At 39.7% G+C, this 18442-nt stretch overlaps 1 protein-coding gene across 1 annotated transcript in view; it reads left to right on the forward strand.

Moving 5' to 3' along the window:
- Positions 1 to 6503: 6503 nt before the first annotated feature.
- The window catches only part of LOC149141122 (succinate dehydrogenase [ubiquinone] flavoprotein subunit, mitochondrial), a 76379-nt gene continuing 64440 nt past the window's right edge, over positions 6504 to 18442 (forward strand). Inside the window, exons 1-2 of the mRNA XM_089446297.1 lie at positions 6504 to 6804; positions 6896 to 7063. Coding sequence (XP_089302423.1) covers positions 6694 to 6804; positions 6896 to 7063 — 279 coding nt within the window. The 5' untranslated portion in view covers positions 6504 to 6693. The remainder of the gene's footprint in view (positions 6805 to 6895; positions 7064 to 18442) is intronic.

Consider the following 18442-nt stretch of genomic DNA (forward strand, 5'->3'; position numbering starts at 1 on the left):
GCCTAGTGGTTTGTCTTGCTGGTTTTTTTTTTAGCTGTGATTTACCTGGTAATTTATTTTTATGAAACCAATATGTTATATAAACTTGGAATTATTATTTTAAAGTCTCAATGGTTAATACATTGATAGCTTGAATAACTTGTGACTGCTTGTTTGATAGTTTAATAGCTAGTAGCTTGTTTTGTGACTGTTAACTGTTGTTCAAAATTCTCCAATGGCTGTAGCTACATCGTTGTGAGCTATTTGTAAAAATTCTTAAATATTTATAGTCATTATGTGCCTAAAATTTTGTATATGCAGCAATCAAGATGGATGATAGTTCTACTTATGTATTAGGTTCACTTATTGGCATGATTGACAAAGAAAAATAAATTATGTAATCTTAGATTCATGTTAGTTAATTTTGGTGAAATTGCCTTAAGGGTTATGGTTGTAAGTGTTTGACAAAATGCCTCAATGGTTGTACATTTCATGCTTGCAAACTGTTTGACATAATGCTTCAATGGTTGTAGCTAATTACATATATGAATTGTCTATAAATATGACTATGTGAATTTAGGATTTGCAACCAAGATGTTTATGGAAATATGTCAAAGAATAAGCATGATGATTCCATTGAATTAAAAATCCATGGAAGGCAAATTGGTAGGTGAATTGTTAGCTCACAAATGAATTCATAATAATTGGAAACTACTCCTTTAGGAGTTGAATTATCTTGTTTTTCTTCCCTTTGTTTTACCAAAGAATTCATAGGCATATTATCTAGAACAAAATCAAATTTGTCACTCTTAAACACTTTTAATTGCAATAGAATGAACAATTAGCTTATTGGAAATTGTGGTTTGTAAATATTGATATTACTTATCCCACTAAAGACTCTACCATTTAAATGTGATTTTAAGACTTACGGTTGTAAGTTTTGATCTTGAGGAACCATGACCCTATAGCTTTAATGAGAAGTTTAATATTACCATGGGTTAGTTAGTTGGTAGAAATTAGTGTGTAGTGCAAAGAATACCAATGAAAATAAAAATAAAAATAAAAATAAAAATAAAAATATAGATATATGACCTTGCATTAACTTTTACGTCTTAAAATCTTAAACTTAAATCGCATTTTGAGTCAACCTTAGTATAATACTGATGGTTGGTAAGGTGGGACCTTACAGTTGGTCTATGGTTGGGAGGAGAGTTATTGTCTCAAACTTAGTTGCCCATCCTAGTATAAATTAAACATAAATGATTGTAAATGCATTCCTTGTTATTGAGTTCTTGATGAGTGATTAAAATGAGCGTTGTATTCCTTATGTGGATTGTTCATGGATTTAATGTGATTGGATGGTAAAACTTTGATGAATGTGCACCTTGCTACTATGATATCCCACTAATGTTCTTTATGCAGGACCACATGTATATAATTATCCAGGTGAGTGTTGTGTGCAGTAAATGTCATTGTTGTATGTGGGCATGATCATTTGATGTTCAACTGCAAGGTTTGTCCCTATAATTCGACTGAGAAGGAGTATTCCTGTTGTTGGTGGAGCATTGACCTTCTTACTGCCTAATTGGGTGTTATATTCCTTCTGGTTGTCCTTATAAGTCTCGTTGCACTTATTTGTTCCTTTAGGAGACTTGTAAATCTCTGGAATGAGAGAGGTTTGGTTTCATGTAAACCATTAAGGATCAAGGAACCATAGCCCTTCGATAGGCTGAATGGATAACCCATTGGTTTGAATGGATAAGTCCCCATTTGATGCATTCCAAAGCGACCATCAGAAACCAAGGAAAGGAAATCTCGTTGTAAGCACAAGAAGGGTAGCACCTAAACGTGCTTCATAAAATTATAAGGATGATGGTGGAGTTCTATCTCAAGTCCAAGTGATTACGAAACCCCCGTAGTTGAGCCATGAGTGAGACCCTTTGCAAATGGCTCATGGTGCAAAAATGGCATAAATATTATCTCGTAACCTTATCTCATAATCTCAATCTCTTAATCCTATTGATGATCTTGGTTGAATTTATCGGGTCGCGCGACGGTCGACTTGGAATTTGGGTTGCTAGCCCATGCAATTGCAACGCAAGACTGTGAGCGGAAGCTAGCATGATCAACGACTGAGAGAAAGTGAGAGGAATAAAAAACTGAGAGGAACCCCAGGATGATGTGTCCTAGAGGTTACGTCCCAGAAGCTCACAAGAGGTCACGCAAGGGAAATGTCGAGCTTACGAGGGATGGGCTAGTGTTGCAGGGTTGGTAATGTGGAGTAAGTCGGGTTGAGTTGGAGCCCTTGCATTGGTCTTTAGATGAGCCAATTCCCATGAAAAAGGATTATCATGACATTAAGAAATGTAAAGGTGGGGCCCACCTAGACGAGGAATATTGCAGTAGTTGACAGGAGCTTTTCTATCCCAGAGTTCATCTCTCGGAGGTAGAAATGTGCAGTGCTCATGGGAGAGTTGGGATGACTCAACACCAGGCTACTGTGGTAAGAGCAAGGCTGAAAAAGCTATTACAAAATAGCAAGAGGTTGTGGACTAATCAGAAGTGTTGATAGTGTGGAGGTGTGGACCCGCTGGGACATGTAAGCCCGAAGGTTAGACCCAGAGAGTGTAACAATGAGGCACATTTAAATGGCATGGGGTGATTCCAACTGGTATGTGGTGGAATACACGTGAGCTTGACATACAATTTATTGGTGCAAAGGTGAACCCACAAACAGGGCAGCTTGGAAGGTATTCCTCGAAGCCGCTTTTGAAGGTGCAAAATAAGAAATCTCGGGATAACGAGAAGATTACAGACAATTAACAGTCTGTCTATGGGCTAATACATATTTTTTATAATAATGCATGGTTGGGGTGCACAGGCGAGGTTCACACACACACACAAACATGCACGCAAATTGTAAAAACCCATGCCATGAATGGGTCGACAACTAGTACGCCATTGCCAAGTGGTGCTAGGAGGTTAGTTAGGTTGCCACATGGGCGCCACATGGTGAGTTGATGATGTGGCACCTTCTAATTTGTCAAAATTCAAATGGACATATCTCTTGATTTGGAGGTTAGATTGATGTAAAATTTATACTGACGTAATTGTCTCGATGAGACATACACAACAATGATGTCTACTTAAGGATTTAGGTGAGTTGAAAAATATCAAAAATTTTAAACCCCATTTCCATAACGACACCTTAGATCTTGGGTCAACCTAGTAACTAACCTCCTCCCAACCTATGTTTGTGGGGATTAGGAGGGGGTGATGTTACATTCATTCTGATCTTCATGCCGATTGTGTGCGAGTTGCTTTAGAATTGTGATGACTTGATGAATCTAAGTTTCCATAGAATTAAATGGAGGTGGCAGATCTACTATTCTAGAAGAAAAGGTTGGCTATTGGTCGACTTCTTCCCCAAAATCTCGAATTTCCACATGGTGATCTACTCCATGGACTCGTGGCCTTAATCCCATGCGAGTGCATCCACGTTGGCACTACACGTGCCTCAAGATATCAACCGTATACTACTAGCGCTATTCCATAAACTTTGAGTACCAACTTCCTTGAAAGTCCCAGGTTATACTAGTATTAACAACTCTAATGCGAATAAGACAATAAGAGTTACAGAGATACCAACTGGTGAAGATTGACCCTCCTCCACCAACCTTCTTGGGCTAGAACAACTTCTATCTGCACCAGGCACAAAACATGTCAAAAGGCATAATCTACTCCACTCCTCTTAAAGCATAAGATAATTCCTAGACCCAATGAACGAAGGAGAAACCCTAGAAGCAATGACTCAACCTCCCCAATCGACCACCAAATTTGTACTTTGATTAAGGAAAAAGACATTAACCAGAAGAGGGTTATCGCTAACGATTAAAGACTTAACCTCAACTGCCAAGAACCATACTGTTGCTCTGCTAGAGAGACTAACATCCCAAAAAGAAGAAAGGACTTGTGATAAACTTGGAGCTAGGAATGAGAATTTTACTAGTGAGTTGGAGATTAAAGTGAACTCGAGCAAAGACGCCAAGGCAACCAAGCCCAACTGCTGTATTTCCCGCAAAATTGCAAAGAGCCAACTTAATGTCTATGTAGAACTCCACTAGCCCAGGTCCCAAATCCTTATGCAATGAACCGTCGCCATGAAAGAGACTAAGCCTCTAGGGCCTGAAGTAGCTCCCTTCCTTGCTGTCGCAATTTGGAGGGCCAGGGATGACAAAGACAGAGAGCCACCCTACACTCTTAAAGAACCGTTTCCAACCAACTTCTTACCTCCCATTGTCAAGCACATCCAACGATTTCCTGGAGGATCCCAATTACCAATTATACCTCTAAAACTTTTGAGAACCATTGACTCACGCTCGCCACCAAAAGCGTATTCGACACACTTCATCAACGCAAATGTTTCATGGGCAAGGGACTAAATGACCTGCCCTACTCTTCATTCATTGTCGAGATCACCCCCATCGAGGAAAATATACCATTAAATATAAAAAATATCATGACATATAAATTTAGGGAGAATCTTAGTTATGGATAAAAGAAAATTATGATACTATAAGGTGGTGGTCAACTCTGATATAGAAGATCAAAAACATACATTGCCAAAACATAAACAAATGCTCATGAGTTGCATACTGAGATCAGGCGTTGGACAATTCCTAAAGCACACTGATAAAAAAAACATGGCATTTTTGTGACACTAAAAAAGTTGATGAAAAACATTTTCTCTTAAAATGTTGTTCATATACCCATATTAGATCACAATTAATTTTTTTTTCACAATACTAATCTCCCTAAATCATCTGAATGATTTTTGAATATAAAATAAAATCCTAAAGAAATTTTAGTAATCTTTTACTTATTTTAAGGTTTAATAATCCAATCAAGATCCAAGTGAATGTTAATCACCATCATTATCATAAAATACAAGTTAATTGATTTAATTCAACATATTTATTTGGAAAAAATAGCTAGCTTTAATGTTTTAAGTTGACATTGATATGAAGATTTATAACAGAAGAAATAACATGAAAATAAAATTTAATATTTCTACAAATAGTTAATTTAGTTTTGAAAATCAATTATAATATTTTTATAAACAAAATAATTGAGAACAAAATTTTTCTCCTTGATAGAACAAATATTTCATAAACACCACAAAGGTCAACATGTCTCTAGAGACTAGAGACTTGAACCCACACTACTTGAAACACAAATTAAGAATCACACCACTTAAACTAAGTTCCTTTGACAAAATACATTAATTATTTTAGTAAGTAATTTTGACATTGGAAATAAAAAGTTGAAGGAAATTTTTTTTTAACAACAATATGAGATTTAAGATGTTACAAATATATTTATCATCTCTTTAATGTTTTAAAACATATATTTATATATCTAAAATTTTAAAATGTTAAAATTACTTTTGTTTTTTTTTGTTTTTTTTTTTTTTTTTTAAATGGGAGGGGCTAGTTCCCTTAAAAAGCATTATGGGCCCTCTTTCTTCTTCTTTTTTTATTTTATTTAACATATATATTGGTACATAATAGGCTGACAGCCGTCACATCGAAACATATTTTTAAATTGACATCACCGAAATCTCCATGGAACAATATACGCTGCAGCATTCGCGCAGCTCCGCAAGATTCGAACGCGGCCGGGGGGCGTGCAAACCAACCACCTTGACCGCTACATCATGCACTCACGTGCATTAAAAAAAATTTACTTTTATTATCTCTTTAATGGCTTAAATAGTTTAAAACATATATTTCCTCCTAAGATATTAGGAATTCAAATCCAAAACTTTTATAAACTCAAACAATCACATCAAAAATATTCTCTATCAATTATAAATATAACACAATCTGCACACAATATTGATATAACACAACCTACACACAAAATTGGTTTATATCTCCATCATATAACACAATATGCACACAACACTTGATATAACACAATCTACACACAAAATTGGTTTATATCTCCAACTTTACACACGATATTGGTCTTATATCTCCATCTTATAAAATGAAATGAAATAATATTTTAAAATGGACAACACTAAAAATAATCTATAAAACCATTAATTTTTTTTTTGCTTTTCATAATCCAATTCAATCCCATCTTAGTTGCTTTCATAACAATCCAAACCCAGATATTGGTCACATTTCTCTTATGAGACAAGGATGCAAAGTTACTTTTGTAAAACGAGCATGGGCCATGTTTGAAACTTCTAACGAAATTCAACGCACCTTGTTTGGTTTAAAGTTAGACACCCATGCATCCCATAGGAACCCAAGCGAACCACGGAACCTTAGTGGGTTTGAAACGTACACCTCCGTAATAAATGACGTGGCAAATAATTTGTGGAAATAAAAAAGAAAAGGTGTGTGGGCAGGTTTTCGCAAAGTAATACAAGGATCGTGGCTAGTGTATGCACCACGGGCTTAATTCAAACCTGAATCCCACGGGAAACCAACACTACAAATAGAAATATTTTTAGCCATAAAAATATAATTCATGAACCAGCTAGACGTTGGGTCAATAATAACATTATTTTTTTCCCATTACAAAGGAGTCTCACTGATTAATAACACAGATCTCTCCACTCCCCTTTGTCTTCCATAACGCTGAACACTGATTTTTTTAAACGCCGAGGGTTTTAGGGGTCTGAGCTCCAATCCGGCAAGGATGTGGCGAAGAGTCGCCCGGAACATCTGTTCCTCGTCCACAGTCAATACGATTCGATCATATCACAATGGTCGGATTCTCTGCAGATCGGCCTCTTCAGGCACTTCGCCGGTCTGTACTTTTCTCTATGGTATTTGGATATTTCATATAAGAATAAGAAGCTGCAGGAATGGCTTAGGATTATTGTTTGTGGACATTGCAGGTGGGAGGTAGCGGGTCTTATACGATCGTCGATCATACCTACGACGCTGTCGTGGTGGGAGCAGGCGGTGCTGGCTTGAGAGCCGCCATCGGGCTTTCGGAGCATGGATTTAACACAGCTTGCATCACCAAGCTCTTTCCTACGCGATCGCACACCGTTGCAGCGCAGGTAAGAGGAAATGTTGAACACCAATGCAAAATATCGAGGAAATGAAGTGAAATCATATGACAGAAACAAAGATGAATATCGATATAATCAATTTTGTTGCCTCTCTGGTCATTGATTGCTCAAACTACCTGTGGAAATTGATTCACAGTTCAATCAGGGTCATCTGCAGTTCAGAAACTTAAAATTTCAACAAAACTTGAACAAGAAGACTCCTATAGGCATAGCAATGATTGCCTATTCGTTATTGGTCTTAACTGAATGCATGCTTCTGGAAAGAGTCATGACGTCCATCAACAGTCTGTTTTCCTGAAATGAGCCTCCTTTGCCCCTTTGGCGCACGACTTAATTTTTTAGATAGGTTTTTCTTTAGGAAGACTGCTGTTAATTTCCACTACACTCTCGAAGCTGCAAACTTGCTGGCTGCACTCACAATCTGCTCCATATTTTCTTTTCAACTCCCACAAGCACTGTTAAACTCAGCCGAGAAAGAAATGAGTGTATGATCTTTTATAAAAAAAAATTGCTTTCGACATATAATTTGTTTTTCTAGCAATTTTGAGGCTCAAAAGCAAAATTTAGGGCTTATTGGCTGTTTCTTTGTTGGTGCAAAACAGTTGGCTTGAGTATCACAGTCCCGACGAAGTCATCAGAAAATTGAAGATAAGATAAGATAATTATATTTATGTCCAACTAATGACCACAAAGTAGGTAAAAGGGACTGTTGAGTACAATGATGTTTATAAAATGAGGGAGAACGAAACTCTCTCCTATAAAAAATACAATGCGTGAATATAAAATGTACAATACAGGGACGTAAAAGATAAAATGTATGGAATGCCCTGACGGAGAAGATCTAGGGGCTAATGGGTCTGAGCAGTGTTGAAAATATCGGTATCAGCAAAATATCGGCGAGGGTCCAGAAAATATCTTATCGGCAATATCGGCAAACATAAAAAATGCATAATATATCCTTTTTTTTGTTCAGATTTCTAAACATATAAAGCAATAACAACATGAACTAAACACATTGGCACATAAATATGAAAAAGGCACATATATATGATGTCAAATAGAAATGATACATCAAACTTCAAAGGCGATACCAAATCCTGCTGATCCCTTATAATTGTCCAATCAAAGGCTCAAACAAAATAACATCACATATAATAGAGTTTAGGCTTCTGTGATCCATATTATGTTAGAGAAAGATTTCGGCGAAAATCACATGGAAAATCATTTGTCGACGCGTTTCGAACCAACTAGTGTGGTTCATCGTCAGGACAAGTTCACATGTGATTTTCGCCGAAATCTTTCTCTAACATAACATCACATATCCTGTTGATCCCTGATAGTGATAATTGTCCAATCAAGGACTCAAACAAAATAACATCACATATATAAAACTTTAAAAGTATTTCATCATCATGAGTTATAAACTTATATGTAGCAAAAGTTGCAAAACAAATAAAACTAGCAGCTATATACCTGAGACCATTGGCCTTTCCCTAGCAGCTTTCTTTCTGTCTTGTTCAGCAATTGCTTCACGAGCTTTTTGTATAACCTCTGCACTAGAAACCATACAAGGCATTACATTTGCATCATATGCAGAGAGCCTAGCCAGATGGTATTTCAATCGTGTAATCCCTCCTGACATCCTGGTCCCACACAAGTTGCATGATATATATGCCTGATTTGCCCCACCAACAACCTCCTCATACTCCCAAAATGGGTTCAAGGCTTTTGGCATATTTGACATTTGTAGTGAACTAATTCAAACCTAGGGCACAAAAAAAACAAAAAATTGGCATTAAACCCCCCAACACAAAATGAAAAAATAATAAGTAATAACCACTTCATTAAAAAAAAATTACTACATTATTTGCATTTTGCAATGCGAATGAAAAATGGCAATAAGAGGGTGCATAAGAAAGTTGAAAAAAAAAATGAAGCTTGCTGTCCAAATATGGAGAAAACCCTTGCATTGGTTCATGGGCATGAAAATCATAGCAAATGGAAAAAAACAAAGAAACAAAATGTTGGTAGGCAAAGAGGCGAGCAAGCATAACCCTAAATCTATGAAAAAATCATTAACATAGGGGTTTTTAAGAACGTACCTGTTAATGGAAGAAATGAATTTTGTCTCACTATTCTTCAATCTTTGATCCACAAAAAAGTCTTAGTTGGTGGTGATAATCGTTGTTTGATCCTCAAACCCTCCTTGACAACTACCACAAACTCTTCCCCCTCCTTCTCCAACACTCGAAAACAGAAATGAAGAAAAAAAAAACCAATTTTTACTTTTTTCTAGCCGCGGCAAAACATGCCCGACAATATTTTATATCGTTGCGCAATATTTTGCCGAAATATCTCCGATATTTCGTAAATATCGTGATATTTCGGGAGTAGAAAATATCACGATATTTTCTCGGTGATATTTCGGCTCGCCGAAAATATCGCGATATTTACGCTATTCACCGATATTATCTACACTAGGTCTGAGGATCAGACCCATCTCTCCTAACATCCAAGGTTGATTGAAGAACACTGAAAAAAATTCCACAAAGTTTGCTGCCCTGATGAAGGGCCACTGGGAGGTGCAGAGTGTCCACTAATTTGATGTCTGGGGGAGTCTGCGCACCGTTGAGGTCTGGAGGACCTAGTCCGTCTCCCAGGGACGGATCTGAGACAGTTTCGCTGCTGAGGTCTAGTGTGGCAGGGTGATGGCCCACGGATCCTCACTGATCTAGAGTCTCGATATGAAATGGTATCAATCGTTCTCTTTGTGCCCCTGTTTGAAAGTAGTACCCTGAAAAATGTTGTGATCCTCTGTGTGGGGTCTGGAAAATGTCATGATCCTCTGTGTGGGGTCTGGTTTGATAGCAGACTGAAGAATAGGTGCTCAGAACCTGAGAGCCTCCTACATGTATAGGGCCAAACATTTCTAATCGGGATACCTGAAAAAGTTTGCAAGGGCCTGAGAGTCTTTGAACTAGCAATGGAACCTTCCTCTAATCTCATAGTAGATAGGGCATCCAGAAATGAAGTGCACCTCAATCTCTACTTCATGTAAATGACATACCTAGCAGATTCTGTTTGGTCTATCAATCTAGTGGTCCGTTTCTACTCGAAGTCTATGAGAACCTACTTTGAACTGGCCTAGAGAAATACGAAGAGCATGCATCCAGTGGTGAAACGTATACTGGGGTCGAATAATAAGCCCGTTTCTCAACTCCAAGAAGTGCTCAGTATAGAAGGCCATATTTGGGCGTAACCCTCCCAGAGGATTGACCTAGGTGATCAGGACAAACTGCCTGTAGATGTCCTCCCTGACGATGTTGTTCAACTCTTGTCTAGTAAGTAGAAAGTGACCAGGAGCATCCAAGGAATATCGGAAAGGAGGGAGACGATCCAACTGAATGCCCACTGACTCTAAGAGATCTGAAACTCTTGTAAACCACCATCTAGCCTGATTCGAGTGAGTAGAACAAGCAATAGTCTCAGAAGAGAAATATGCCAAGTAAGGGTATCGGTCCCTACTCTTTATCGAGTCTGCAAATCCCCGGACACAATGCAAGAATGAGACCAAACTGAAGACTGTCTCAAGCCGAAAGGGCTGAGCTCCAAACTGTGCAAGAATGATGTGCTGAGGTTTTGTTTCTTTGCATCTAATGATGCGGCGAAGAAGAAGAGTTTGGACTCTCCCAACTGAAGCCCAATCCTACTCAAGTAAAGACGGTCCCCAAATCTCTGAGCCATATAGAACAATGGGACAGATCAAGGTGTCCATGAGGCTCATCTTGGACGAGATGTCCTGGAAGTGATGTCTAAAGCACTGTCTCTCGAGAAGGGTTAAGGATCCCTATCCTTTGTTGATCCAAGGCTAAAGCGTTGGTCGCAAACTGAAGCGGGGACTTGAGAATTGCACCCCCAAGTATGTATACGTGCCGATGATCTCAACCTCCTCCCCTCTGAATAGGAAGTGAAGGTCCAAAGTTTTCTTCACCGCATCGAAGATCATAACCTTGGTTTTACCCAGGTTGACTGTCAACTGTCGAAGATCGCAAAACAAAGCTAAGGCATCCAACTGTCTTTGTAATCCTTCTGGAGACGAGGAGAGGAGGATCATGTCGTCAACAAAGAGTAGAATAGATATCATGACCTGGTGAAGAAGGCAGCCATTAGTGTCCTGGATATGCTCGTGTAGAAAAGCCTCCAACTCATCAATATAGATCCCAAACAGGGTAGGGGACAATGGACAACCTTGTTTAACCCCAATAGTGCTTTGGATGAAATCAGACATCCCATGAGCCATGCGAAGACGACCAAGGACAGACTCATATAGGCGCGTAATAGCTGTCAATAGGGTCGCCGAGATGCCAATATCTCTGAGTCTTTGGAGTAAGGCTTCCCTCGGAACAAAGTCAAAAGCTTTTCGAAAATCTACGAAACAACAATAGACTTTTGAAGAGCGATGTTGTGCCTCCTCAATCACAACGCGGAGGGTGAAGATGTGGTCAATGGTTTGATGAGCTGGTCGAAAACCTGCTTGTCCCCTAGCTCTGAGTTGTCTCTGCTCAAGGTCACTGGAGAGCTTCTTATGTAGAATAGTAGCATACAACTTCGAGAACGTGTGGCCCACCATGATTGTTTTGTAGTTATTGGGATTTGAGCTGGAGCCTAATTTGTGGATCAGATGGATGATGTGTGACCATGTCGATGGAAAACCTTCATGGACTACATGGTTGAAGAGATCAACCAAGTAACTAACCAAAGCACGAAAACCGTGTTTAAAGAACTCTGCTTGGTAGCCTTCCTGTTAAATTATGGTATGTTCTATGCTTACAACAGTTTACTTCTTTTCTTCTTATTAACCACTGATTAGCAATCACATATACATTAAGTAAAGTGCATATAGAACATTAAATGATCGATAGGAAACAAGCCAAGACAAGAGACACAACATGTGGCGGCTAGCAGGGACAAACCCCAATGCGGGGAAACCCTTTGATCAAATCTTCTTTTATCTTCAATAGTTCAGCAAAGAGAAATAGTACAAAATCAGAATTCTGTAATTTTATATCAGCAACAACAAACCCTAAATCAACAAAGTCAAGCTTAGTCAAACGAGATGAAATTTGTAGAAATTCCCACTATAGATCACCTGGTAATGCAATGTATTAAAACAAAACACTTGATCTACTTCTACAAACAATTTAGCGGAAGCTTAATCGAACATGAGCAACATCAAGCATGAATAGATATAACTGAGAATAAGAAGTAATCAACCATAACACAGAAGATATATCACTGGGGAAAACACCAGCCTAAAACCCCAACTCCATATTATCATACAAGTGGAAATCTTGTTCAAGTTACAAAAAGAATTAGCTCTCAAGCTATCCTGCTCTCTCTGCAATCAAACAATACAACTCACAGACTCAATAGACATAGAATATATCTTCCTAAAGCCCTCCAAGCCTCCTATTTCCTTGCTCAGTTTTGACTGGGGTCCAATGATATCATGTGTGAATTGGCCTCATCACACTCACTGTAACCTCAGGTCCAACTGCGCAATCCATAAGGAATAATATTCCTTCTGCATGCAAGGAATATTCACAAAGGAATATCCTAGCAACTGATAGTACACTGTCCCTCCATCTAATCTCAACTGGGTCTTTGACTGAACTGACATGTATGAGTTATCCATGAGTGAATACTCAGTTATCTGAAATACAATAGTTATATGCATGCAAGCATTAACTAACTGAACTCTCATTAATTTAACAAACTGTTAAATTAATCTAGCTGCACTTGACTAAGTTAAACTAAGTCAATTGATTACAACTCAATATTACAACTCATCCTTATCTGTTTAACTGAAGGTTAAATTCCTCAATTAATGGAGAAACTTTTGCATGTCCTCACATAGACTTCAAGTTTGATTTTCCTTGACTAATTAACTCAAAATGAATTAATTAATTAACTTCCAAACTGTTGTTGATATGAAATTCGAATTTTACTTCCTATGTTTAGTCTAGGGACTGACTAAAATAAGAAGGGATCCCGAAATGCTATTTTTAGAAAAGGTATTTTTAGCACTTTCACTTTTCACCCATTGTTGTTAAGATCACCAATGGTTGAAGTTTGAACTGCTATTTATAACCTGGATATTTATAGCAATGCTATTTTTAGCATTTCTTGTTGCACATTTCAACACTCCCTCTCGACAAGAAAGGGATTATTAGTAACCCCAATCCTGTCTCTGTGGAACTCGAACTTGCATTTTGACAATGCCTTAGTCAAAATATCTGCATCCTGCTCCTCGGTCGAAACATACTGCAACATCATGATCCTCTTGACCACACAGTCCCGTAGATGATGGTAATGGATATCTATATGCTTGGACCTGTCATGAAACACTGGATTCTCAGAGAGTTTTATGCAACTCTGATTATCACAGTATATCACTGTAGGATCCATCATCTGACCAAACAATCCCACTAGAATCTTCCACATCCAAATGGCCTCGCATGCTGCCTGACTTGCAGCGATGTGTTCAGCCTCTGCCAAGCTAAGTGCAACTGATCTCTGTTTCATACTATACCAAGAAACTGCAGCTGAACCAAGGTTGAAGATTCCTCCAGAAGTGCGCTTCCGGTTTGATGGACTACCTGGCCAATCTGCATCCGTGAAGCCTTGCAGCTTCACTCTCTCTGTCTGCCTGTACCATAATCCGTACTGTGTAGTGCCTCTGAGATATCTCAGCACATGCTTCACTGCCTTCCAAAACAGCTTGGTAGGTTGAACCATAGCTTGATTCAGCTGGTTCACCGCAAAGCATAAGTCGGGTCGTGTGTTCACCAAATACATAAGTGAACCCACCAGTTGCCGATAAACAGTAGCAGCTACTACCTCACCTGAAGTAGCATCCTCCTTCCTTCAGTTCCCAGCTAGAGGAATCTGCATGGGCTTGCACTTCTCCATGTGAAAGCGCTTGAGTATTTCATTGGCATACTTGCCTTGATACACAAATACTTCCCCATCTTTCTGCCACACTTCCATGCCTAGAAAGTAGTGCATGAGGCCCATGTCCTTCATCTCCAAAGGACCTTGCAAGACTGTATCAGCTGGTCATCACATGTCAAAATCAAATCATTGACATAAAGTACAATAATCAGTGGCTTACCTTCTACCATGATGTGGTAAAGGTTCGCATCTGCTTCACTCTTGGTGAAGCCCAACTCGGTGAAATAGCTATCGATCATGGTATACCAAGCATGGGGTGCTTGCTTCAGCCCATACAGTGCTTGCTTGAGTCGGCAAACATGCGACTCGCGATCGAAGGTCTCAAATCCTTTAGGTTGCTCAATGTATACCTCTTCCTCAATCTTCCCATTGAGGAACGCCGTCTTGACATCCATCTGATGGATCTTCCAACCCATCTGAGCTGATAGAGCTAGCATCAATCTATAGATGAGTACCTTGCTATGGGAGCAAAGGTCTCATCGTAGTCGATCCCCTCAACCTGTGAGAAACCTCGGGTAACAAACCTTGCCTTGTGTTTCTCAACACTGCCATCAGTTGCCTACTTTACCTTGTAAAGCCATCGGGAACTAACCATTGACTTGTCCCCCGGTCTAGGGACAACATCCCACACATTGTTCCATATGATAGAATCGTACTCTTCTACCATTGCATCAACCCAGACTGGTTGCTACACTGCCTCCTGAAAAGAAGAAGGTTCGATTGCTACACATTCCCCAACCAAGGCCATGTAGCCAGTGTATCTCTTAGGAGATTTCCTCTGTCTGCGCCGAGAGGATGGCTGCCCCACATTCTCCCTCGCATCTAGCATCAATCTGTCAGCTTCCTGTGAGCGTTTCCGCCTGTCTCTGGAAGACTCTCTAGGAGTGGTGGTCTCCACTACTGGATCCTCTGCATGTCGCTGATCCACATCATCAAGAGGCTCCTCCTCCTTTGGAACTAAAAGTTCCTCATCACCATGCAACTTAAGCTCCCTCTCAATTGACACTCGCATGGCTCTCTGCTCGTCGAACTTCAGATCCCTGCGCACTACGATCCTCTGACTGGCAGGCTGAAACACACAATAGTTGTGGGGTGTATCTGTGTACCCCACAAGTATCCCCAACTCAGCTGTTGGGTCTAGCTTTTTCCGAGCATCTTTGGTCACATTACAGAAAACTGGTGATCCAAAGATGCGGAAGTGACTCACATCTGGTCGCTTCCCTGAAAAAGCCTCCATAGGTATCTTCATCCCCAAGATACAATGAGGACTTCTGTTCTGAAGGTACACTGCTGTATTGCATGCCTCAACCCACAGATGAAGTGGTAGGCCTTGGTCATGCACCATCGCTTGAGCTGCTCCCACAATAGATTTGTTCCTCCTTTCGGCCACCCCATTCTGTTGTGGGTTATGAGTTGTCGTCAGTTCCCGTTTAATTCCTTCTGCAGCACAAAAGTCTTTAAATTGCTGGGAAACATACTCTCCACCATTATCGCTACGCAAGGCTTTTACTTCTTCCCAGATTCTTTCTCTGTCGAGGCTTTAAACTCACAAAACCTCAAGAAGGTCTGATCCTTATTTTGCATTAAGTAGATCCAACATCTATGAGAAAAATCATCAATAAAAATAACATAGTACCTTTGCTTAGCGGTGGAGACTGTAGAGAATGGTCCACATACATCTAAGTGAACTCGCTCTAGGATTGCTCAAACTCTACTATCCCAATCTTGAAAGGAAGCTTTCGCATACTTACCCAGGGTGCATCCTTTGCATGTATCTGTTTGCTCCAGTTTTCCCTTGGGTAAGTCGGTAGAAATTTGCTGCATGATCTTCAAGGCCCCATGATGCAAGTGGCCCAGTCTTCTATGCCACAACTCGCCAACATCTTGGCTTTGCACCACCTCTGCTTTGGAACTCAGTGCAACACAGTCTTCTACCTCTAGCTTGTAGAGATTCTTTACTCGAATCCCTATTCGTTTGGTCTGTCTGGTGCCGATATGCCTCAGGAAAACTTTTCCTTTACTAAAGACTACATCATAGCCTTTATCTTCTAGCATAGCAATAGACAGAAGATTCTTTTTCAAACCTGGTACATACTTAACAGTAGATAGGGTGAGAGGAGCACCATGCTCCCCTTGAAACACATTTGTACCTTCACCGGAGACACAGTACTTTCCATCATCGCCCGTCTCGATCCGCATCTGGAGATCCTTCTCCTCCAATGTATTGAAAAGATTCTTGTCACCCGACATGTGGAAAGAAGCTCCACTTTTCAGGTACCAAACACATCCCACCATGGATGAAACCATGCATGTGATAAGCGAGAAATCCAGCTCACACTGTGAAGCTAGTGCATCACCATCAGAACTCTTTGAGGAACCCTTCTTGGATTTCTTCTTTGGACAATTCATAGCATAATGGCCCACTTCATGACAGTGAAAGCATCGCACCTTCGACTTGTCAACCTTCTTCCCACCATGAGAAGATTTGGATTGGGACACATTCCCTTTCCCTTTCTTAGCTTTACTCGCTAAAGCTAGATTTTCTTCATCATCTTGTTTTGATGAAGATCCATCCTTGGTGCTCCGCCTTATCTCCTCTTGCATTAGGTCCGACCAAAGTCGTTCCTAATCTGGCAGTTTCTCTTTTCCATTAACCGAGTCCTGGTAGCTATGCCAGCTCTTTGGAAGACCGAGGAGTGCTAGACTCACCATAGTCACGACCCCTACACTTGCAAGCTCATCCTTGCAGGTGGTGAGCTTGTTCAGGAACGTAATGATTGTGTTATTAGAATATCTCTATTTAGTATTTAATGCTCAGTCTTTTAGCTGTTGCTATTTTTATTCTTTTAGCAGTTTCTTAGATGAAACTGTTTGTTTCTATATTCTACATAGAAACTTGATGTTTCTATTATTGTAAATATCCTTGTATTATCATTGAGCTGTTTGCTCCTGGTTAATGCATTCATTCAATATTCTTTTACATGCGTGTTTCGCACTGTTTTATGGTATCAGAGCACAGGAATTTTTTTCGAAATAATTTTTCATAGATTGAATAAATATCCTTGTATTATCATTGAGCTGTTTGCTCCTGGTTAATACATTCATTCAATATTCTTTTACATGCGTGTTTCGCACTGTTTTATGGTATCAGAGCACAGGAATTTTTTTCGAAATAATTTTTCATAGATTGAAAAATTCAGTAGTTCATTTCGAAACTGCTCTCAGGGTCTGTAGATTTCTTGATCTTCATTCCTTTCTAAGGTCGAGCCCTCTGTAAGCCAGGTAGCCTTCACTGAGTCTTAGCCTCGGCTTTGCTCATTGTGATAAAAGCTTACAGTCGTCAATCTCGATACAGAAAGGGATTCATCTCCTGCATTATCATTTTATGAGGATTTAAATTTGTGGCGGTGCTCAGAATCGCGAACAGTTTATTTGTTTTGAAGTCGTGTTTATTTTGTGGCCACCCGATCAACAAATTAGGAAGCCGTGCAGGACCGCCGACGCCTTTGAAGAATCAAGATTCGAAACAGAGCTGTGGGGTCTGTTCTGAGGAGGGTTCCGGATCCATTCGAATCGAGGCACGCCAGAATCGTATCAAAATTCCGGCACTTTCCAGCGGCACCAAAACTCGACCCGAGTTGCGAGGAGAAAACCGGCGAACGCTGTATCGAACCTCCGATTTACTTTGTCACACGGGAAAGTGGCATCACACTCTTCGCTCACACAGTTCGACGCTCACGGGAATATATCAATATATCAATAATCACTCAGTCTTCGCTCAGCAGAGTAATCGCACGTCTGAATCAAATCATAGTTATGGCAAACCTCCGAATCACGTCCCGTGGAGACCTTACGTCACGTCCCGGCAAACTTACAGCAAACCTGGTCACGTTTTTTTCCAGAATCGAGTCCGTTCGAGACCCGATTGTGCCCGCAATTCATATATATATTAGCTAAAACGTGAAGGACGTGCAGAACGGGATCCGAGTCACCATTTATTTGCTGAGAAATCAAGTTTTTTTTACAGATCCAAATTCTTCAGATAACGTGCCGGCAGTGTCACGTAAGTCACCATTTATTTGCTGAGAAATCAAGTTTTTTTAACAGATCCGAGATCCTTCAGATAACGTGACGACAGTGTCACGTAAAGGTATTTTCCAGCTTCACGGTTTTTGCTTAGAAATTGGATTAAAGTTTATTGTGATCTTATTTGAAGCGGTGGGACCAGAATAAGCATCACAGTTATTTTTTTGAAGCGTGATCAAACCAGCATCACAGTCATTTTTAAGTAAGCATCAAAGTTATTTTTTGAAGCAGCATCATAGTCATTTTTAAAAGTGGCGTGATCAGATC

Source organism: Pinus tabuliformis, chromosome X, assembly GCF_031772625.1.
Source record: "Pinus tabuliformis cultivar Carrire ecotype Pingquan chromosome X, CPIR1, whole genome shotgun sequence".
Taxonomy (NCBI): domain Eukaryota; kingdom Viridiplantae; phylum Streptophyta; class Pinopsida; order Pinales; family Pinaceae; genus Pinus; species Pinus tabuliformis.